This window comes from Glandiceps talaboti, chromosome 6 (assembly GCF_964340395.1).
Source record: "Glandiceps talaboti chromosome 6, keGlaTala1.1, whole genome shotgun sequence".
In the NCBI taxonomy this organism is placed as follows: domain Eukaryota; kingdom Metazoa; phylum Hemichordata; class Enteropneusta; family Spengelidae; genus Glandiceps; species Glandiceps talaboti.
In genome coordinates, this window is record NC_135554.1 from 27,703,959 (window position 1) to 27,729,449 (window position 25,491).

The following is a 25,491-nucleotide window of genomic DNA, read 5'->3' on the forward strand; positions in this document are numbered from 1 at the left end:
GCCTGGTTGGGTTATTTGCAACATTATATCATTTAAAGTGAGGTTTGCTTCAGTCAATTATCCAAGATAAATGTTCCCATAACCACAATCCAGGAATTGTTTCATCCTCACTGCTGACCTTTGCTTACAAGTTTCTGTAGCAAGAAGTTTTGAAATCAGAATGTTCAAAAACTATATTTTCTGTTCAAACAAATCTTTACATTAAACAGAAGGAATAAGATGCAGTATTCACAAAGCATTAGTTGTCACAACATTTACGGTACAGCAAGCATGACAGTAAAACAAAAAAATGTCCATATCCAAATATCATAGAATGCCAATTATATAGAATGGTACATATACATCATGCATTTAAATATTATCAAGTCTGAAAAAAGGGGACATGCAAGTTGTTCAGAGATCTGAAGCTGGTAGAAATATATAACAATCTAATAGCAAGCAATACAACAACAACATCAACCTCAATAGGTTACAATATAATAATGACAATGTAACTGTTTTTAATAACATTATTAACACCTTTCAAACAGCCAGAAATGAATTAAGTGGCATCTCTCCACTCCGTGATCTCTTTTATGTTTCCTCTATTCTGTACACTAGAAAAATATATTTCAATATAAATAATTTATGAAGTTTAATATATAGATAGGTTTTGAATACTTGCTTGTAACACAAATATGTTATGAGGTTGAATTAGCATACAGAGTTTTCTCAATCTTAAAAAAAAAATGATTGACAAACCAGAATTTTTCTGTCATATTTCATTGGCTATTATTAGGTGAAACTTGCCAACAAATATACTGGCACCTAAGACTTCCTTTGAAAAAAAGAAAACACAATACTAAAATACTCTTGGACTCAAACTACCAAAAAGTTTTACCTTTCTTCTGTTACGACTGACCTTTGAACCCCAAAGTGTAAATCTGATAAGCTGCATGTCGAGAATGGTGTCAAGTAAGCATTAATTTGCATAATGTATGAATCAATTTGCATATTCATAGCTCACTCAAAGACCAATAAATTAAACAATAAAGATGGGGGAGAAAAATAGTGTGCATCCTCCAAACCTATTCAGGGTAAGATCCAGTACCTAATCAGAGCCAATAACGAGTAACAATTGAATTCATTCTACCAGGGTTTGGAGGAGAACACTGTCAACTTTGACACCCGGTACCCGCTTAATTTTGAAGTAAACTTATCGTAAAGACATTTTGAAATCACACAGCCTATGGCAGTGAATAATAATTGCAAAGTTGACTTTTGGACTTCTTTATTTACAACACTGGAAGAAATATCTGATTACAATTTGGGATTTGATCCTGATTTCCAAGTTTGAAATACTTGATACATGTAAGAGGTATTCAATGGGCTGTGATCTAACAAAATGTAAAATATAGAAATACATACGCTACAAAGCTCTCCATTGTTGTCAACTTTTCATTTTTTTGAAGTAAAACAAGACTAGCACTGATACTGCTTTGTTATCAAGCGTTCTAGTCTTGGAGTATCAGAAGTCATGTAACTGACCCATGGGATGGGGTGGGGGGGGGGGGAGCGGGTAGAGTGGAGGGGGTTGGCACTGTGTGCTCAGACAAGTTGAAAAGTCTTCAGTGTAACTAACAATTGTGAAATGCTGATGGATTTGCATATCATCTACATCTCTGCTTATTTCATGAGATTACCAGTAACTCAAATTATTTAGAAAGATAGATTTCAGACCCGTTCATTTCTCCTCTTGTGCCCAAAAACTGATCATAAGTGTTTATGTTTTTTAGAAAAAAAAAAACATTTTCAAAAATAATTCATGCCGTTTTATGAAATACCTTTTATCTCATTACTTTAAGTAAATCCTAGCCGCAAAGCTGACTGCCCATACTCTTTCTTGTACACAAGATAATCTGAAGAGCAGATGGAAGGAACAGATCTGCATGTTCGTAGCTAAATGTTGTCATAGCAACATAGTATGACACAACCCTTCAGCAACATGGAATTACATCCCCTCCTATTTTTATTCTTTAGGCCCTCTGTACAGAATTTAAGGAATTTGACATTTCAGTAATTCTCAGGAGAACACAACATGAGTTGAACTTTGGCAGATATCTATGGTAGTTAAATGGACTTAAAAATATTAATTTGGTACTTGAGGCTATTGTTCAATATGGTGATTACACAAATTAGGGATAGCAGTTCCTCTGTTGTGAATCTCGTCACCCTGTGATCAAAATAGTGTAAACATTGCAGGTCCCAAAACAGCACACTGCAAGTTGATCAAGATAGTGTAAACATTGCAGGTCCGAAAACAGTACACTGCAAGTTGATCAAGATAGTGTAAACATTGCAGGTCCCAAAACAGCACACACTGCAAGTTTACAAAACTGGTTTTCAGAGATGCCCTACTCAGACTATTATTACCCCATCCACCATTCAATAGATTATCACTGTTGTATCAACATGCTGTGACAACAGTATTAGTTTGTGTCTATCTCAGAAAACCAAAGCCTACATATTACCAGAGTTGTAAGACTGGTTTCTTACATTATCTAAACATCTCTAGCAAGATGTAGATTTTAGTATTTCCTCCATAAATCAAGCCAACCATTACTATTTTCATATAAGATGTGTGTGAAACACCAATGTTGCAAAATCGCAACAAAACTTGAAATTACAGGTTTATTTTTTTAAATAATTAAAAAAGGCACTGTTTAGAGTTTCTATTTGATTGATTTGGGATGAAACCTTATAATAGAATACAAGGATATAACAACTCAATATGGAGACCAGGTTCACCATATCCTAGTTCATTTTCACTTTTGTAAGGACACATTTTCATCCTTGAAAAGTGACACGAAAATAAACAACATGTAAAATAAGTGACTATAGTTATACAAATAGAAATCTGTTATAATTCTTATCTCTTGTATTGTATTGTAGAAGACTACCCTTATAACAGCGTGTCTTTTTTTCCACGTCAAAAAGTTCACATTTGTAATAATAATAATAATAATAATAACAATAATAATAATAATACACTACAGTGAAAATTTACAAGATAAAAATAATGAGAAGATTTCTTTCAAAACTCTGTATGTTGACTTTTATAATACAAAATACCATAAAGTTGTTACTTCTGTAATAAATAAATACGTATATACTCTTTACATGCAGTTTATAAAGCTCTGTCTTTGTCAATAGGAAATGAAAGGACAATTTGTTTGTAGCACCAATAGATTTTAAAAAAATACAATGTCTTCAGACATTTGTCCCTTTTTCTTGTGACTCCAATCTGTATCAGTGAAGATATATATTTTTCTCTCTATGCTAATTTGGTATATACAGTTTTTTCTTCTGATGAAAATGTCTGTTGAAAGAAAAGACAAAAAGGAAAAATGAATTTGAATTATGCGTCTTTGTGTTTATCCACACATAAATTAAGGATTGCTACAAGAAGTGATGTCATTTGGATCTCCTGTGACAAGAAACGATGATGTCATTTGGATCTCCCATGACAAGAAGTGATGATGTCATTTGGATCTCCCATGACAAGAAGTGATGATGTCATTTGGATTTCCTATCCTATGACACAAAGTGATGATGTCATTTTCATTTTGCACATACAGAATATAAAGTGATGATATCATTTGTCTTCAGAAAACAAGGAATGACATCATTTTGACCAACTGTCTTCACAAAAATGATGTCATTATGTCCTGACTTCAAATGTCCTATTTCTCACCTTACTATACACTGGTATCTGACCCTGGATCACAGTGTACTGTGTAGTCTTGTAAGGCTGGGTTCTTTAACCCAAACATATCATCTCTCCTTCTGTGTGACTTGAAACTGTGTCCTGGCTCTCCCTTATCCACACCACATGCACCCTGATGAACGATGGACACTCTTGCAGTTGCAGTCACTGTAGTGATGTGTCTTGGTATTGATGGTGAGGAGTGTGGAGACGATGAAGGGGTGGAGGAAGAGCTGAGTTGTTGGGGTAATTGAGGTTCTGGTAATCTTGGCTGTTTTCGACTTCGTCTTGACTTCTGTCGTCGTGACATTCGTTTGACCTGAAATTGAGACATGAAGTGGATATATTTAGTTGTTATTTTGACTGCTTCAATGACTAACTTAGTATCAACTGTACCTTTCTCAGGAATTTCCTGGTGATATGACAGATCAATTCACAAATCAAGGAAGTATTCAGATTATGTGGAAAAGTTTGATGTAAATAGTTATAACACAGTAAGGCTTTGCAAGATTTAAACAAAGCTACTTAGTTCTATTCTGCAAAACAAGGCAAAGGACCCTGTATCTCTATAATGGTTCCTTCCATCTGATCAAAACAATAGGAATAACCTAAAATAGACTGAAATTGGGGATGGGTCCTAACACTAACACATTGCCAACTGAGGTTGTTAAGAAATTAAGACATACAACACTCACCTTTTCTCTTGGAGGGGTATGACAAGTCAAAGTTTCCACCACAAACTCTGGAGGGTGAATTTCAATGTGTTGATGATTAGTAGGGTATACATGTCTGTGATGGTAGCCTTCTCCATGCCCAGATGACATGTCTGAACCAGAGTCTGCATATCGATGTCTTCGCATTGAATGCATTGGAAGACCACGGTCTAAGGGTGGTGTTGGTTCTGGAGTTGGTGTACTAAGTCTGTCAGCATTGTTGATTGGCTGTACCTGTGTGCAATCAAATAAATCAGTAAAATAAACATTAAAATATAACAAAAAAACATGAACTTTCCTTCAAAAAGTAAAAAAAACTATTTTTGTACAGTTTTTTTTATCTAAAGAATAATCAATTTTAAGTTTGGAAAGTTCATACAAAAAATATTTCCTTTTTTTTGACTGGATTTGGAACCAAGGCAGTGTGGCATGGAGAAAATCTAGGAACATTTTCTTTTCTACACATTTTTCACCTGATGAGTAAAATTAGATAAACTGTCTCAGATTTTGTGTCTCTTTCCTGTATATGAACAATTAAAACACTCGGCAGAAAATGATGACATTTTAGGCAAAATTACAGACAAGTAAGACTATAGTGTTGACTCCTCTAAAACTATCAAGGATGATTTGAAATCTTACCTCTGCTGGGGGTCCAATGAGAGACAGGATAACAGGCAACAAAACCAAACCATTGAGAACTCCAATGAATATAAGGGCAGAGAAAACATAAAAGAAGTACCTGAAGAAATAACAAAAAAAACCAAAAACATTAAAAGAAATGTCAAAATAAGTTTTGTTTACATCAATTTGCAGTTAAGTTTAATACAAGTAAAAACTTTGGTTTGTGAAAGGTGAAGCCTATAGAGTGTATTTAGCCAAGTTACAATTCAACCCAGTCACGACCGTTCAAAAGTGTGGCCTTGCATGTTGCTACCACAAGAGGGCGCTATACATTGTAGAACAGCAAGAAAATTAAACTCTGTCAACATTGCTGAATGGAACATGTGTTCATAAAAATTTAAATTGTAACATTTGTTGTTTTCAGTGAACTATTAACTAGTTTCTTTCTCTGAAAGGAAAATAACTACAAACATTTGACTCTGTAGTTTGTGAAAATGAGTTCGTTAGTAATATTTTCGTACCCACGAAGTTGGTACTTGAGGCTATTGTTCAATGTGGTGATTACACAAATGGGTGATAGCAGTTCCTCTGTTGTGAACAGAACATTTGTGAATAAGAACAGAATTTCTTAAAAATTTCAGCAAACTAGACGTCCATCTAAATAGAATGCAACCCCCAAATAGTTAAGTTTTATGCATCTAAGTTCATTTGTGGGGTACACTAACCAAAGCAGACAATACTCTACGCGGACCTTCTAACATGATAGATATATATCAAGTGTCTCTTTTCAAAGACATAACGTTCTCTATTCTTGTAGTAAAGGAATGTTACTGTGTCAATTCTTGATCCTCCCCAATGTTGATATATAAGGCCCCGCCCATCCCACTGGCACATATCTTCTTAAAGCCTGGACTCAGAGCGGAACGTTTACACTTTAGCTGCACTGACTATTTTTAATCTGCAAGGAGTCTACACTTGTGCTTATGTATGGTCTAAACTATGAAAAACATTCTTGGTAAACATACTCAAATACTGGACTAGTGATGGGGTTTCACAAGCAAACAAAGACATGTGAAACTGAAGATACACGTTTACGATTGCAACTTCTTACAACTTCATTGACACTGCCTCACACATGATACCCCCTGCCAAATACAGGCTTTCATGCGAGACTCCCCAAATTACACACCAAGCCTTACTTTTCACTACATTGACACAAAACATTTACAGTGGCTTAAATTGCCGTGCTCAGTACCCCCTGGTCTTTTCAAGGAGTACCTCTGAGTGAAATAGTTCAATCATTGCATAACAGATGTTGGTAACCACATTGCGGTCTTTTATCATGGAGAAAGTTGCACACCACAAAAAAACAATTGCCATTCCATACAGACACAGGCTTTACAAGAACAGAAGAAAATCCCTAAGTCTAAACATGTAAAGATGGTTATCTCTGGAGTTGCTAACTGTAAACTTGTTTGTAGATGAATAACCACATTCTTGTGTTCTGCCTATGGGCCTAAACTTGACAAAACACGGCATTGGAGAAAGGGGTATCAAATTTTGTTTCTAGCTACAAGCTCTGGAGGTAATAAACTCAACAAACAAACACACATACAAGATCACATCATAGGAATTTGGTTGCCCACAACATCACTGCCCAAGTTTCAAAACAAAATTAACTCAAAACCCACAGCAGAGTTAGAAGCACTGGTATTATGAAAAAAAAAATCTGAGTGGGTACGAGTTTGATATTTTCTTAAAACATTTTCTGTGGGAGAATATTTCTTATACAATGTATATTATAGCTTTACAAATACAGTCTGAACTCTTTCTGATGCCGTACAAATGTATATTACATTTGTTCTTATATTTCCATCAAAGTGCATAGTCTCAAAATAAGTGAGGTTTTAGTTACTTTACTGTTACCCCTTCTAGAAGTATCTGTGCTCGGTAAAGATAGGGGAAAGAGAGGTGACAAAAATGGAGGTAAAATTTGGGTACATAAGTGGGTCAAACAATGAAATAACTCGAAAATTCATTCAATTATTTCTTGTGAGAAAAGCAGGCATGATGAATGCATGGGCAAAGAGATTAGTTGGAACAAAATGATACACATATATAATCTACAAGTTGTTCAGTACAATTTAGGTTTTCAAATGAAAATCCAAAAGTTAAGAAGACCTAGAAAGTACCTATACTATAAAATAACTTGCAACAGTACAAATCAAGGTTTTTAGAAGATCAAACTAAGATATTTGTCAATTTTTGCAAAGCCGTGTCATTCAGGTCTTTCAGACACCAAAGATTTCCAGGAAATTTTCTGGAAATATGCAGTTAGATAAAAGGGGAAGAAAACCTGTTAAAAAACGTTCTGATTATAATAGCATCCCAACTGATTACAGCGACTTCTGGATGGGTAGATCAAAACAAGATGATAAGAAGTGAAAACTTGTCAATACCTCCTTATACCTAGTTATCCAAAATACTCAGCTATGCTGTACACTATATCTACATGACAATGTACATATTTAATCATCACTTACAAAGAAACTTTTACTATGTGCTGGGTACAGAATAATCTATACTAGTCAATTTCCATTTTTAATGTCCAAGACTATAAACAATGTGAATTATAAGTGTGGCAATCTGTATGTCCATATACTCCTACAGTAAATTCTGACTAATTGTCTAACATTATTCTCTGATCGAACTAGTTATTACATATGGTTATGTACTGGGCACTAAGTATTTCACTGCGGCCATTGGTTATGTATACAGTAAGTATTGGATGACCAACCATATTCTACAATACAAGTTAGTTAGCTATGGGAAACTGTTTCTATGTGTTTGCTAGCATGTAACATACTAGGCTGGGGCTCTATTTAGGATGAGGGCCCGAGGGCTTTGCTTCTTCTGCTTGACTAGATGTAGAGAATGACATGTGAAGAACACAGAGGTCAGTAATTAAAGTATACTTCCCCTGACTGTTTAGAATACTACCACCCAGTATTTTAAAAGGCCCACCCTCTTGGACTGAATACATAGGTCCGGCAAAAACAAAAGAAAGAAAAAAACCAACAAGCAGATTGGGAACAATGCTCAGCCTCATTAGCTAAGCACTTTTTGCAACAAGTCCAGGAGATATTTTGCATACATTTGCATAACCCAAAACACAGAGTAAACAAGTTAAATAGAGTACAAGAGAAGGCACAATTTGGATAAGTAAATTATTCCCTAGTGCTTACCGTGTTGTTTTAAGCTATTCAAACCTTTGACACTCAACCCTCCTTATTACATTATCCACCTTCTTTTTGTCCAATGCAGTTTTTTAGAAATTCATCTCTTAAAAACAAGCTTAAAGTTGTACCATGTTTACTAGACTTGTACTTTCACCTCGCTAGAATAGTGGCTAATCTATTCATTAGAGTTGACTGATACCAAGGGTACACTATGTACAACTTTATACCCAACAAGAAATTTTCTATTTAACTTTCTCTTTTCAAATCCAAGTTTTCAAAAGAGTGCAAGACAAAGGGTACACTACGACAAACAAGTAAGTATACCCCTCCTTGGATATACCATACTATCAAGAAATGTTCGTGAAAGTGATAAGCTCAATTATTTTGTCTGTGACATTGTCTGTTGTTGAACACATTATTAACTCCGAGATTTGATTTCAAATTTTACTTTGGTGCAAAGGTCATGGATTCCCCACGCATCAAAGTCTGACATTACATGTGAACATAAAACCCAAATGGGCATGTTGATGTAATTTTATTCTTTTGAATCAAGGGAAACATTCCTGTTTCTAAGTTCTAAGACAATTTAGACGACCTTCATATAATTCAGACAGTCCTTTGAACTTTAGAACTTGGTATATTAATATCTTACAGATTTTGCCATTCTTTTTCTAAATTTTTCTATACAAACTCTACAATTTTATCCTTTCTCTGCCAGACTTCTAAATGTTTCTGTACAATTCTAACAGTTGATCCTTCCTTCACCATACATCACAAGATTCCTCAAAACTTCTCAAATTTGAGTAAAAACTACAAAATTTTCTGTACAATTTATTATCCTGAATATGTCGGTCACAGACAGTGGTGGAAAGTACAAAAACTATCACAACTATTTGAAGTAGCAGGCTGTTTTCTAGCTTCAGTCCTTATTATGCTATCATACACAGTGTAAGTAACTCTATAATACTGAGTATAATTGACTCCATGGAGTCCCTGGTGCGGTTTACTTATATCATTTTTCATAACAAAATCCTCTTACACCAGAAATGTACTTTTCTCAAGAGATTCCTGGCGGACTGCACAAACCACAGAGTAGATAACCTTACAGTACAATCTCATGAACTTGTGAAATGACCCTTAGTGTTAGACATTCAATTATAACCAAATTCATGCACATGTGGTTGCCAGAAACCAACTTGTGTTGGTCATTTTGTCATAATACAGAAACTGAAGCTTTGTGATTTTAGAAAATAAATCAAAATAAATAAATAAATGTGATGGAAGTAAAAACATGCACGAAATAATGGAAACATAGCACACTTTCAAAATTCCTGGGATGAAAGATTGAAGTCCAACTGGGAATTCTGGAATAATGCAGAGTATTCTTACCTAACTATAAACTCAAATTCAGAGCCAGACAGCATTATAACACCAAGCAGAGTTGACATTGCACCATCCAGGACTGGTGCAAACATATGTTCCAATGCCATACACATACGACGGTTGCGATCACCAATAGAAGTTAAGAAGCCCTGTTGGAGAAAAGATCAAAACCTTTCATTTCATTTTCTGATTAAAAGTTTGAATTAAATCATTCAAGTCTACCAGATAGCTTTCTGACAGCCTAAATCATCCTTATAATGCCTTTTGAAAACAAACTGCCCCAATGTAAATTCTAACCTCTAGTAAGATGTGACTGACTTTTTTTGTCAAAATGATGCGACTATAGGTTTTTCTGCTTTTGAAAAACTGTTCACACGTTTCATTCTATACATTTTGAACCACTATTTTTTAAGTTTCAACCTTAACAAATTTGTGTGGTACAAAATTTAACATCAGCATGTCAGCATGTTAACATAGCTCTAATATATATTTTCTTTGGGTCACAAACCTAACTAGTTTGGAAACTAGTCCAGCTACATGTCAAAAATTGGCAATTATTATTTATTCATTTATAACAATTGTATATTGTTTTCTTATTTGATGTTTAATCTTTCTGTTCTTCTTGATTTCTGACAAAATAATAAACGTAATTATTAAACATCTCACGTGGACAGGATAATTTTTAACCACTGTAAAATTCCAGAAGTTTTTTCCATGTCAACTTTGAAGATTAAGAAATACGTACCATTTACTTATTTCTTGGCCTAAAACTACCGTCAAAATTGCTGAACTAGTATAAGGTGGTAAGTTTTACATTTATGTTCAGTGTTCTTTCAATTACTGAATACTACTCACCAGAAGAACGTGGAGTGTAAATTCTACACCTGTTCCAACAGAAAAGATAAGCGTAACAGCAGGTATGGCACTCATTTTGATTCCAATCAACCCCATGAATCCAAATAATTCCACTGTCATCATCACCAACATGAATACCTGAAGTTGAACACAAAAAAATAACAAATGTAAGACTAGGAATCCATATGTCTTCTTGTGACCAAAGACAACATCTCTGGTAAAAATGTCTTTTACTGTTTCTAGTTAAAATGTTAATACAACTTTGTAACAACTTTCTGGATAAATGCTACACTGTTTCCAATACTTTGTGATGGCTATAGGGTATGACATTATCCTACACTAAAAAAAGTAAATTTTTTTCACAAAAAGGTTGGTTCTTAAGATGCTAAAGCATCACATGAAAGCTATGATTGACAACTACACTGTTTTCAAGTTTTATTCAGATCTGCTTCAATTGAGCATAAAGTTGTGACATAAAAAATGTCGTTGAAAATATCATCAATGATAAAGCATAGACCTGCTGCTTGTTGCAAATAATAAAGAAACTAATTGACAAATCGTTACTTTGAGGAGTAATTAAAATAAAGTGAATAACAAAACCTTGCCTGGGATTGTCTAAATCCCCTTAATGGCCAATAATATTCCTCTGCTGGTGGTATCAGTACATGGAACATTTGTTGTGGAATGTGAACACTTTCAAAAGGTGCTAAAAAATATGCCTTGCATAATGGGCCACTTTTATCCACGACTTAATCTATTATTGTTAGTCAGTCAAACTCTAAACCTTGTCAATTATTTACGCACAGAATAATCGAAGTGTAAGAAAAGTGTGTCTGGCTGAAATTGATCAACAGAGTGTCAATCAGACAAGATGTACACTACTACGTTCGTTAACAACATATCACGCTCTGACAATTCAACTTCTTAAAGCTATTTAATTCAACTTGTTAACAAAACGTGATAAATTATAATTTGCCTTTGGCAATAACGTAAGTTTTACCTTCACTTGGATTTACTTTATTTCAAAAGTTATTGACTGTTTTCTCTTTCTGGTATTGATTTATCGCAACAGGATACCTACACTGCTAAAAACAGTGTCTATTCAGGTAGGAAACTTGAGGGGAGGTCCATTTTAGTATCAATTCAATTAGTTGGGGTGATTAGGGGAGGAGGAGATGTTATTGATGTGAGAATAGCCACCGTGTCACCACAATCTAAACTATTGATGACATTTTAAAGATCAATTTTCCCGTTCTGATTCTTTTATTGAATGCAGAGAAAAGCTGCCATTATGTTGTGTAGCATTCATTCAGTGCTGTCATTAGGTTTACATTGTCATACACAATCCAGTGGAGATCTGAACAAGTCTGTCCACCCATACAACCCAGCAGGACATCTACACATGTGGTATACTATTTTATTTTATACACCACACTTCATGCAGTTACTCAAATCACACAATTTGTTCTAGATTTATTCTTAAACAGTAGAATTTGGAAACAGAACAATAAACAAATTATCAATTTGTACAGGAAGCGGGATGAGGGCATTTGTACCGATATTGACATACCCAAATATGTACAAATGGAAAGTGCTTTGTTCAAATTCCCTGTATGTAACTTTCGTTGTCATGGCAATGGTCTTTTGTAGACATTTTTCTTTGCTAAAGGTAGAAGTATCATGGTAGCAACTTTGACCTCACTGATACCAAATACCTTTTACTACCACACACTTCTACTACCACACACTTTCCACCAGAAAATATACACTAACTAGCATTTTGCTTCTTTCACTGAAACTCTTAAGAATTTCAACTTTAGTACAGTTATAGAAATATACCTAACTTTAGTACAGTTATAGAAATATACCTAACTTTAGTACTGTTATAGAAATATACCTAACTTTAGTACAGTTATAGAAATATACCTAACTTTAGTACTGTTATAGAAATATACCTAACTTTAGTACAGTTATAGAAATATACCTAACTTTAGTACAGTTATAGAAATATACCTAACTTTAGTACTGTTATAGAAATATACCTAACTTTAGTACAGTTATAGAAATATACCTAACTTTAGTACTGTTATAGAAATATACCTAACTTTAGTACAGTTATAGAAATATACCTAACTTTAGTACAGTTATAGAAATATACCTAACTTTAGTACTGTTATAGAAATATACCTAACTTTAGTACTGTTATAGAAATATACCCAACTTTAGTACTGTTATAGAAATATACCCAACTTTAGTACAGTTATAGAAATATACCCAACTTTAGTACTGTTATAGAAATATACCTAACTTTAGTACTGTTATAGAAATATACCCAACTTTAGTACAGTTATAGAAATATACCCAACTTTAGTACAGTTATAGAAATATACCCCACTTTAGTACAGTTATAGAAATATACCTAACTTTAGTACTGTTATAGAAATATACCTAACTTTAGTACTGTTATAGAAATATACCTAACTTTAGTACTGTTATAGAAATATACCCAACTTTAGTACAGTTATAGAAATATACCCAACTTTAGTACTGTTATAGAAATATACCCAACTTTAGTACAGTTATAGAAATATACCTAACTTTAGTACTGTTATAGAAATATACCTAACTTTAGTACTGTTATAGAAATATACCCAACTTTAGTACTGTTATAGAAATATACCCAACTTTAGTACTGTTATAGAAATATACCCAACTTTAGTACAGTTATAGAAATATACCTAACTTTAGTACTGTTATAGAAATATACCTAACTTTAGTACTGTTATAGAAATATACCTAACTTTAGTACAGTTATAGAAATATACCCCACTTTAGTACTGTTATAGAAATATACCCAACTTTAGTACTGTTATAGAAATATACCTAACTTTACATACACTTCATGCTCAACATAAATTCATGCTTCAGCATATAAATGTGTGAGAAAATATGTCACATTGCGAGTTATGAACTCACAACAGTTTAAAAGATATATACATATAGCTTTTGTACTTTTATTTCAAAGAATGGGTGGTTGCTGGGATTCAATGTGATAAACAATTTCAAATCTCCTTACCTCAATAAGAGCTGCCCAAGGATTGGCAAGGACAATCATATTTACAAGGAAGCAGGCACCAAATACACTGACTAGTGTCAACATAAGGTAGAAACGTAGACTGATGTACTGTTCCCAGAAGGTGAACGGAACTCCTCTTGGGTAAGAAGGGAGCCCTCTGGAGCCAAAGTGAGATGAAATGTTTCGGACATTTTTTATGACACGAATAAAATCCTCGGTGTTACGCATATTATTGAGATAAAAAGGAAGTTGGGTGAAGTTCATAGCCTGAGACTTTGGAACTGAAAGCAAAACAGACAAATTATGTTTTAGTGCATATCATTTACAGGTGAATATAAAGAATTACAGAAAACATCTTGGTCCTTCGTGGAACTTTGTTGAACTTGTTCTGCAGAACGACCACAGGCAGACTCTACACTCTAATCATGAACTCACTAAAAGTGCCAAGAACCAGACTTAAATCCTACGGTGATCAATCATTTACCTATGTTTCAGCAACCTTTTGAAATCAACTACTGGCTGATATCTCTCACGACACAGCACTAAAATTGGTCTCACAACACAGCACTAAAAGAGGAATCTTTACAGCAAGACTCAAGATCCAGAGACCTTAAGGACTTGTTTTTGTACAACAAAAAAATCGTTCTTGTGAATGGATACTAGGAGCTCTATAAATATCTGTTATCATATTATTGTCACCAATTCAAACATAAAAAAACTGTACTTACTACGAAATTGACCATCTGGAATATAGAATTCATGTGGTTCTGGATGAAGTTGTGCTTGTGAAGCTGCAGCTGATAAGGTGTCATATGTCCACCAAATAGTAAGATAGTTGTAAAAAGCTTCTGGGTAAATAATGCCTTCCTGGTTTACTAATCTAACGCTATGTACCTGTGGATGTATGAAAAATGGTAAGACTTATTTCTAGAATTTATGCTAATTGTATTTAAATATACTACTACAAATTTAGTGAAAAGTTGTCTCATTTTACAATTTTGTATGGAGCATCTTTCATACTACGAAATATTTCACAGTTTGGACTCAGAATTCTTCAAACTGTTGTGAAATCACACACAAACGTGATGGGAGAAAAGAAGACAGATTTGATTTTTAAGCTTACCTGAGTTCGATCAATATTAAAGTCTGTATCCCCTGTTTGGATTATTAACTTGTATGCAAGCACACCTAAGTCAGTAGCATTGTCGAAACACCCCTCCTCTCTAATTGCACCTGCTGCCCAATCACTATCAAAGGCTTCTTGCAAATCTAAATATCAATATATTATAAGAAAGTGAGAAGAATTCACCTTGATTCATAAGGCGAGAAGAATCTACCTTCATTCATACTGTCAATATTGGTGTACTAAGTAAATGCAGACAAAAACCTCTGTCTAGTTAAAACCTACCAACCATCATGCATTGAAAATCACTCTCTAGATATCAACGATTTCTATCACAAGGTATTGAAGTTACAACCAGAGTAATCTACACTTATCAGCCTGTTGTGATTTTATAAGGCTGGTGCAAGCTTCTAACCTTCCTGTTTCTAACACGTTTGTGAGGGCTAGTGTTAGCACCAAGTCAGTGGCATTGCTGAATCACCCCTCATATGTAAAAGGGTGTCTGCTGCCCATATTAGCACTGATAAGCTGAATGAATGCTTTACTTCTTGAGCTGGACAGGAAGGACTATGTTTCATTTTAAGTGATGCCTGTTTTATACGATGTACATATGCATTGAGTTGGGACAATTTCTTCCTCTAAGTCTGTAGATCTATATATATATATATAAACATAAATACTTAAATAGTCTAAATGAAACTCAACTACCAAAAGTTGTGATAACTTACCAAGAAGCCAGTCCCTGAAATACTGTAGCCAGAACATTGGCAGTTCCCCATCTGGTGTTCTTATCACCTCATTGATTTCCCTGAATGCATCATGATATTCATGTAGCAGCTTTTGACCATTAGGGTAATCATAGTCCTCCTGAGTAACACCATACATGTTATAAAAACTAAAATATTTCATTTGCGAATCGAGGAATTCATATTCCTCTGTTCCTTTAGGAACAATGTCTGTAATATCCAACCCATCTTCCATTTGAGTTATGCCAAATGCACTCACAACCAATAATCCGGTAAAAAATACCAGCACACAAATCTGTAATACAAGGAAGGAGAAAATGTGTTTGTGAGCGAGTCTTCAAGTTTAAACACAAAGTTGTAGCAAGTGTCCAGATACTAGAGTAAGATCTTGCAATATTTAAAACATCCAAAACTGATTTACTTTAACATTCTGGTTTGTTATTTATGCTACATTCTGGTTATTCTAATATTCAACAAACAAACAAACAAACAAACAAACAAACAAACAAACAAACAAACAGAATTTCCTTTGATGAAATATCACAACATCAGAAACCTATCAGCACACTGCTTTTGCCAAATGTACTTGTACGTCAACTAAAAATGCAATCACCAGGACATTTCTTGTTCTAAAATAAATTGATATTTTGGGAATGGTTGGCTGAATTTTATAACACACTAAATTGAGAATCTATCATTTTGCTTGCCATATGCTCCTTCTTTGGATTGAAATATTTTGGTGTTCCACTAACAAAATATTACTTTTAATATTTAGATGTATGAACAAAATAAAATGACATACCTTTACAGGCATTTTCTGGAGAAATGGTCCATAGTATGATTTGGCAAAGCTTGCTAGTGTCCAATTCCAGAGTTTAGAATTTGCACATTGCTGTTTTAGATTTGACCCCTCCACTTCGGCTTCTAATCCAGTGAGGGGTCGCGTTGATGAAGCTGACGACACCGTAGATTGTGGCGTCATTGTCCTTGATATGGGCGTGGGTGGCGTTTGTGCCCTACCCACTGTAGTAAATGGTATTGCGGAGTCTACAATTGTCACACAATGATCTCCTGGCCGTGATGGCATTTGAGTTACAGCCTGCACTGTGGATTGTAAAGTGACTTGAGTCCTAGGATCTTGTCGGTATCGGCCAAACCTTCCAAGCTGTGGACTGTCACTCAGATCTCTTGGCTCTACGCTTATCACCCTATTTGCACTAGAACTGGTGAACAAGAAGAAAAGTATAAGAGAAATTATACAGAAAGGTAAAAGATCCTATACTAGAAAATAAACTTTTTACTTTATTAATAATATAGTTTGTTGACCAATAATAATTAGGTCATCTACTACGAGCAAAGATAAACACATATATGTGAAATCGTGAAGTCTCTCAATTTATGTTGAGAAATTTTATCTGCGTGTGGAAAATCACTAATTGGTGGTAAATTCTGAAAAGAGCTGATTTATCATCAAAACAGACTTACAGGTTTTTTTTCTAGATGACTAATTGTTGTATACGTACCTTGTAAAACAACAAAATAAATCTATCCTTTTTGCATCTCTTCTTTCAATATCTAAAGCCAATATGGCTGGAAATACAAATATCACTGCTATGAAGTTAAACACTACTATGATTGCAAACTGAAAGACAAAAGAAAGAACAGAATCATTTGTTAAACAGGGTTGCAATATTAAACTTGCCCTTTGACCTTTCCATTTCCTCATCAAATGGATACTTCCACCTCAATGGACAATACCACCAAACCAGTGCTGATGGTGGAGGGGGGAGGAGATGGGGTTACCCACATGAAATTATTCAGGGTTAGTCAACTTGACTTCCCCATTTATTCACCTAATGGATTCAACCACCTCAGTTGACAATAGGGCCAAACCAAATACAGCATGGGAATGGGTGAGTGCATTACATGTATCATACATGTATAGAAGTTTTGTTGGTTTTGTAGTAAACTCTCACACTATTTAATTATTAGTGAGGAGTTTGTGGAAATGGTAACACAAATATCTTTTATGACTTGGCTACTGGATGATACCAAAACCTCCAAAAAATGAGCAACTATGGGCCAACAATACAAAGTCAGTGAACTCAAACAAGACTTGAGGCAGCTTCTTTTCAAAGTGGATGATGTTGGTTTATACATGTTATACATGACTAGGTATTAAGATGATAGTTCCTTTGGTTAACGTCAACTTTGACATGGTGGCTGTGCCGCAAAGCCTTCCCAAGACAAGATAAATTCCCAAGGGTGATGATGCTTGGTTGCTGACAATTAAACATGTGTAATAGATTTGATACACTTGGCATGCATGCATTTACTCTGCTATACCAGTGTAACCCGACACCTTACCTTTTTTTTATCTCCCTCAATAGTTTTTAAAAAAACACCCTGTTTTTAAAAAACCCCACCCAAATTTAAACTAAAAAGTTACAGCTATCTTTAATATATCAATCAGTAAGGTTGTGATTAAAACATATGTACATAATATAAAGCTTATCAAATAATCTATTGCTAAAGATTGAATGTTCAGATAATAAATGGTTCATATTATCAGATAACAGAAAAGTCAAGATAAGCAGAGTTCAGATTATCAGAATTCAGATAATCAAACAGTTACTGACATGGTACTAATGTAGTCTGCAATATAAAAGATAAACTAAAAATGTTGTTATGGGCACTATTAAGCAGAAGCAATCTGCATGTGTTCCCATATTATTTTAACTGAGTTTATCTACAAAACTTATGGTACAATGTATTGGACACTATTACCAGATTTTCTGATTTCTGTCAGAGGTTCCAAAACCTTTGTAAAAACACTCATAAAATTGTTAAAAAGCCAATAAAATCACAAAATTGACATCAACAGGCTTGAGAGGATATAAGATAGAAAGTTTTCCTTACCTGCAAGGAAAGTGTTCTTAATGCAGGTATTGGGATGACAGCAGCAATAAAGAATGCACACATATTATTGAGGGATGTCAGGAGAACACTGACTCCAGTTCGCCTTAAAATTTCACCCGTTTGATGCTGAAAAAGAACAAAAACAAATTTAATATTATAATTCAAAACTTGTTGGTAATTATCTACATGATTTCCTATATGATTCATAATCCAAATGTGAGATTGTCATTAGAGCTACAGTCAGTCCAACCACATACAGGAGGTCTTCTTCAGGGTAAAGTCATGTACGCATGTTTGAGTTCTGAAAGCTGACAATGGCAAATGACAAACAGGAGTATATAGTATGCCCTATAACAAGATGTAAGATGGGGGGGGGGGGGGGGGGGTTCTATGAAATAAGATTTTTCTGTGATTTCTTCAACATAACATTACATTAAGATAATACTAAGCTATATCTATTCATTCAGGACTATTAATATTTTTCCTGTAAAATTGATTTAAAAAAGAACAAGTAATGTCATTACTGAAGTAGTAAATTCAGAGTTGCCGTTTTCTACTTTAGCATTTTCTAACATAACATAACATAACATAACATAACATAACATAACATAACATACCACAACACAACACAACACAACACAACACAACACAACACAACACAACAAAATGAATATTTTAACAATTGATAGTCATTTCTGGGCAGAGGTCCAGGGTTATATTAATACTAAGTCTGGGTTTCATATTTATTTGCTAAAACCTGAATACCTTATATCCATTATTGGCAGAAAGAAAAGATCAAAGTGAGGGCAATATACCAAATTCAAAAGAGTCTAAAAATGTACCTATATATGGTATGGCAAAATGTTGGTCAAGACAACTAGAAAGCTACCAGTAAAACACAAACTAAGACAATTATCACCAAATACCAACTGAACCCCTGGACAAGTTGAAAAGACAAAACCACCAGGAGACCATAATGGCATTAACAACTTTTTAGCATGGATGTATTTTTTCCAGTGTGATATTTGTGTACCAGTCTTTAAATAGAGCACCACAATGGTGTAAATTAGCCAAGCCACTAAATGCATCCTGACAGATAGCTGCTATGACCTCCATCTCTGGTTACACATCCTGGGTCATGCAGTAAAGGCTCCATTGAACAGAGCTGCCAATCTCAAAACAGGGAACCTAGTAACTATAGTTTACATTTCCTTCTCTCAAACTCTGGGATAAAAGCAGTCGGAATGCCAAGGAATAATAAACACATCGGTAGTGCACAAGTTAAAGCAGTGGATTCCATCATCTAGCAGTCAACTGAAGATAAATAATTGTGGCTACTTTCTGTCACATAGCACATTAGTGGAATTCTTCCACTGATTAAGGTCAAAACCACAATTCGATTCCACAATAAATTCTACTTTTTTAGGACTATTAATCACAACCATAAAAAAATATTATAGAGTTGTTGAAAAAGTTTGTTTGGTTTCATCCTGAACTTTCAACTTTCTAATTTTTTTCAGAATAGCATTCCTGTCATCTTTTAGCTTTATCCTTTCATAAATTTGGTAAAATTTTATAGCTGGGGTAAGTACTTCATAACCTGAAAATTACAGAAGAAATCTTCAGTTTCATTTCATTTCTTTCAAACGACTGTTTCCTGTGAGGTATCTAATTTTTATTGAACAAACGAGGGTCAGTGGAAGTTTAATACTCTGCAAATGTATGACAGGCATGTGATCATACTAGTAACTGTGTGGTCTCTTACAGATAAAGTAACCACTTTTGAGCTTGGTGCTTTCACAATGTTCTGCAAATGCCTGTAGAACTTGGAGACAACATTAGCTGCACCAATTTAACCACATTTGATGTTGATAGTTCTGCATTCATAGATTTGTCTAAATGTGATCTTGAGGAGAGTGCTTGCTTAGGGGATAATTCAGCACAGGATCTCAAAAGGGGAGGGAGTATCAAGTAGGGAGAGAGAGAGAAAGTATAAAAACAATAACAAGGATATCTCTTTGGGTGGTCACTACCCAATATGAACTATGTATCAATGTTTATACTGTTTGCAGATATGACCATTTTGATGATAAACTTTGAACAACCATATATGGTAGTCTGCATGGCTATTGTTCAACATTTAACTCTGGTGTGTACTTTCAAACATCGAGGCCTTCTTGGATATTTATATAGTCAGGAATAAATAGAGAGAGTATAGTTGAAATGTTTGAGATGAAACTATATAAGAACGTTTCATTAGTAAAGAAAATCATGTTTAACATAAGAAATCACTGCACCAATCTTTTGGCATTTAAGTAACCTTTTTCTGTATTTGAAATTAATGAGTACCGGTAAGACTTTATCAATACAAAAATATAAACACTTTGAGACAGATGTTGGTTTATCAGGGTCTTCTATAAGCTTTAAGTCATGTGTTCTTTCCGCTCTAACACAGAGGAATTAGACACAGCCTAAACATGGAGACTTGGAGATTTTCTAATTACTGTTAATTAGTGGCACGCTAGTCAGTAGCATAGGTCTTACTGAGTGTGGTCTCAAAGACACACACACAGAGAAAAGTCCATGTTATTTCATTCTTTACCCCAACTGCCTGACAGCTTGGCTTGTCAACAGGCTGAGATTCCAGTGTTCGCTAATTAGCAACAAATAGTCAACGTGCTGCTTTGAACAACGTGCAAGCTGTTTCTACATGTACAATCTGCCCCAGTTTGCTACCTTCATAAACTGTGCCATTTTAACCATTCTTACACTACACAGACTTATCCCAGATCTGCAGATCTGTTCAATGTAAAACTGATTTTTGGTAACACCAGAACTCTCGCAGCTTGACTCATGGCACTTGACCTTCTGGTTTTGAAGTCATCTCTTGCAAAGTCATCCAAATATTTGTTTGAAACTCTGTCCAAAATGAACTTGAAAATCCCCACAAATTTACAAAAAAAAAAGAGAGAAAATTTTGACTTGGTAGGTTTCTTGTATCCAAAATAGGACTGCTTATATCTGACATGTTAAATACTTTATTATATGATTGATTAGATCTCACTGTAAAAGTATTTCAAACCAGGAACAGGATTAGCACAAAAATTTGGTCTCAAAATCCTCACCGGTAATTAAAAAAAATTTGTGAGCAAACATAAAGATTCATTCTTTAGACACATACATTGTAACCCCTTCCCCCACCCACCCACTTACTGCACTCACATGATGACTAAGATGAAAGTTATGTACATGAAACATCAAGTACCATGTCTCTGAATCAAGGACAACATAAGAAATCAAAAGCCTATTTTTTCAAGTTGAATACAACTTTTTTTCTAAGCAATCTTTTCAAACACTTGAGTAGCTAGCCATGATCAGTGTACTTACTTAGTATCTTGGTAGAAAAATTCAAGGGGCTGTAGCTGAACAAGCCTTTAATTATGGGTTTAAGGGCAATGGTTCATTCAACAGCTATTAGAAGGGCTTTTTTGACTATTGTTGTCCCACACAAAGAAGAACATACAACATTTATGAGTGGTTATGTAGTCACCTTTACAAAGTGTGTGGCAACTTCAAAACTGGGTAACAAAATAGATCACTCTCACAACCCACAACACTTTTTCCCACAGCCATACTATTCTCCTTACTGACAAAACCTTTTTCTTCTGGCTCACCAATTATAGTGTAAAATCTCCTCTACGGTACCCCCTAATGTTTACATCTATTTCTAAGCTTTTTAAGTTTTGCAAATGTCAAAAAGATGACAAATTTGTCACAAGTCCCACTTACAGTGCAGTATAACACTACTCAACAACAATCACTCCAACCTTTCACAAGCTGGAAAAGGTAGAGTAAAATAGAAACAGAAGAATTTTTATAAGACGCTGTAGCTCATAATGGCTGCATAAAACTAGTACAGCACTTACAGTGTCTTTTTCCTTCTTGCTGTATGTTATTATTTTCACACACAAAATTTGCTTGAAAAAGTGTTTTAACAATCTCTAACATTCTCTCTTTCTGTTCTTACACAGAAAGATGGTGTACCCGGGGTACAGTCATAGCACAAATCCTGTTTGACACCAAGAAAGTTAACTCCCATTTTTTATACTACAAATTACCATATGACTAATTTTCCCACTCCTATAGTTTTTATAGTGAAGATCAAAGGAACGTAATGTAATAAAATGAACTTGAATTCAAATTTGTTCAGGATGTGACTTTTCTATACTCCCAGTAGGCAGGTACAAATCGGTAGCTGGGCCACACACCTTCATCTGTACTGTTTAAATACAATAGTAATGATTATGTAGGTATTTTGCCACTTACTGTGCTAGTAACCTGAACTGACAAAACTTACAGTCATCTCTTTGTGAGGGCGACAAAGAACTAGTTTTCAGTGTCTCTTGTTTTCTTTGCATGGTCAAGTTCTTATGAACCAAGTGTCAAATACTTGTTTCGCAAACCGTTCAAAGTATGGAACAGTAACTTTTAAATATTTTTAGAGTTTTGTTACAACACTTCCTGTGTGACAAAAGCTAAAAGTTGTCCAAGCAAAGAGTTGGAATAGTGTGAACAAGATCGGTTTACTGTTGGGGTCAGGGGTCACCGGATAGCCATCAGATGTGACCATGTGCTGTACATTGCTACTTGTTGTCTGGATAAGAAGTCACTACTTATTTGTGAATTTTACAATTTTTCTTTGTTTATCTTCATAAGATGAAAAGGAAACGGGTTGATCGGTACATTTACTGGTCAAATCAAAGTTTGGTAAATTTTGACCATTAGGAGACACATTGCCAACAGAGTTTAGGAAAATGTTCAAGTAATTAACAAATGCTGCAGCCATTAGGAGAAAAACTCATCATCTAGTGCACAAGGGAAGTCATTCTGTGCTAATAATAGACATTCTGGTATTCACTAAAAACATTACTTGCATCTCATACACATGTGACGCTGAATTTTCAAAACTTTGACAATGCCCAAAATTGTCAATGAAAAGTGCAAATGCCATTCACAATTTCATGATAATGACCAAATTAACTAGTCTTCTTTAATATTCTGTGAAGTTATTTTTTAAAAAGACAACTTTTTTTTCTCCACCAAATGGAACGTGATGTCATCAAATAACATTCTCATTGAGAGATTACCATGAACACTCTGAAACCCAAAATGATTTTGAAACTAATCAACTTTTCCTGGTAAGACTTTTTATTCTGCCTTGTTCAATCTATGTTTGTAGGCCTTGATTATCTGCTAGGGAAACCAAATTGCAGTATCTAGGGGAGCAAACTAGCAGTTATGCCCTGGAGGGGAAAGCAAGCAAATTCTTTTCATGGACATTGATATTGAAAATTCGCCACTACAGTTGTTATTTTATACCCAGCTAAACCATTAACATACAGGACCTATATCAACAGCAGTATCAAACTTCACATTCATGCTAACCATTTGTCAACTATAGGCTACAAAACTGAAACTACTATTCTCTTTCAGTCTCATTGCAAGATTAATTGTTGAATGTGCAGGACAAACACCACCAAGAAGAGGACATACACAGCAACTACTGTTGTGAATAAAATCAGATGATTGAACTGCTCAGACAAGAGATCAATTATACTAATCAGAATAGGATCTTTACACTATGTAATTTGGACTTGAATCAAATTGTGTATTCAACACTGTCCTGCCAATCATGTCATGCAAACTGACATTGCACATTTTCTCTGATTTTTGTCACAAAATCTTTCATTTTCAAACCAATTTTTGGAAATTATGAATTGGTGACAACTCTTACTGTTCCATCTGAAACTACTAGAGGTATCATGCAGTTTCCTCAACCCTTTTTCTTTTAATAAAACACTTCCACAACCTCATCTCGTTAATAGATTCAACTGAGCCTCTGAAATAATCTTTTACTTTTACTCACTTCTTATGCAGATGTTTCACTTGATTTTCTTTTACTCTTTTCAGAAGTTATGACTTGAACTCAGTGAAAAGTAAAATTATGAAGCCCCTAAATGATAACAAAACTCATCTTCATACAGTGCATTCCACTTGACTGATAATTGAGATTTAGATTGTAGGAAACAGGTTTATGCCTTACAGCTAATTACCCAAAATGCATCATTGATCTAATGAGAAACAGTGATGAGGAATCTGGCGTTATCACTGAAAACCAATCAGTTAAGCTGGTTAGAATCATCAAGTTGAATTCTTATGGTTGAGTAAGTCACTTGATACATGAAGTTATCACAGTGAGTGACAAAACCAGTTCATCCCCCCCTCCCCCCTTCCTACCAACATGTCTAGTAAATCAGTCTGCATTCCAGGGTCTTTGCTGTTATATAATATACATCCTGTCACTGGGGTATCATCTTTCATTGTATAAAAATATACACTTGAGGGTGTGAGGGGAGGGTATTTGAAAAGACTGCCAACAATCAACTGTGTTTCTGCTAAACCCCTAGGCATTGAGTAACCAACATCGAAAAACAACGCAAACCATAAATCTATGGTATTTGTTCAAAACTTTCTGTCTTCATCTAACATTAGCAATATCAGATGTTATCTAGGTTTCATGTTGGTATGACCTTTAACCCTGCCCACATGGAATACAGATGTAGTGGCAGATAAATAGATTATAGTTTTTTACGCTCAAAAGAAAACAAAGTTTAACCAAACCTGTGGGAATGAAATTCAAAATTGAAACTTTCATCCTGCTTGATTGAAAAAATATTGAGAAAAGTTGGGAAATATCTATAAACAAATATTCTGTTTGTAAATCAAAAACAGCAATGTCTAGCTGTGGCATACTGAGAGCTTGGCTGATTCTATTTAACTAGGCAACTGTTCAAGGCTGCGGGTGTAACTGGCACCTCCCTAAGGGATACCCAGTAATCACCACTGCTGGATCAATGCAAACTATTAGTGGTAACCTGACCTAGGAGTCGGCAACATCTCTGTCTTTCCTTCCCTTTACGTTAACTATACATTTTCACCAGCCAGACATAAATTGTCTTCAATGTGTCAAAGCCAACTACAAGCAGATAAATTTTATGACGAATCTTGAAC

General features: G+C 34.7%; 1 protein-coding gene across 1 annotated transcript in view; it reads right to left on the reverse strand.

The window, feature by feature from the left end:
* Positions 1-3,132: 3,132 nt before the first annotated feature.
* Positions 3,133-25,491, reverse strand: part of LOC144436291 (protein patched homolog 1-like) — a 47,529-nt gene continuing 25,170 nt past the window's right edge. Inside the window, 13 exon segments of the mRNA XM_078125040.1 lie at positions 3,133-3,358; positions 3,734-4,064; positions 4,441-4,692; positions 5,098-5,197; positions 9,708-9,850; positions 10,557-10,694; positions 13,633-13,913; positions 14,361-14,526; positions 14,756-14,901; positions 15,484-15,796; positions 16,304-16,724; positions 17,025-17,143; positions 18,421-18,546. Of these exon segments, the coding sequence (XP_077981166.1) occupies positions 3,738-4,064; positions 4,441-4,692; positions 5,098-5,197; positions 9,708-9,850; positions 10,557-10,694; positions 13,633-13,913; positions 14,361-14,526; positions 14,756-14,901; positions 15,484-15,796; positions 16,304-16,724; positions 17,025-17,143; positions 18,421-18,546 (2,532 nt within the window). The 3' untranslated portion in view covers positions 3,133-3,358; positions 3,734-3,737.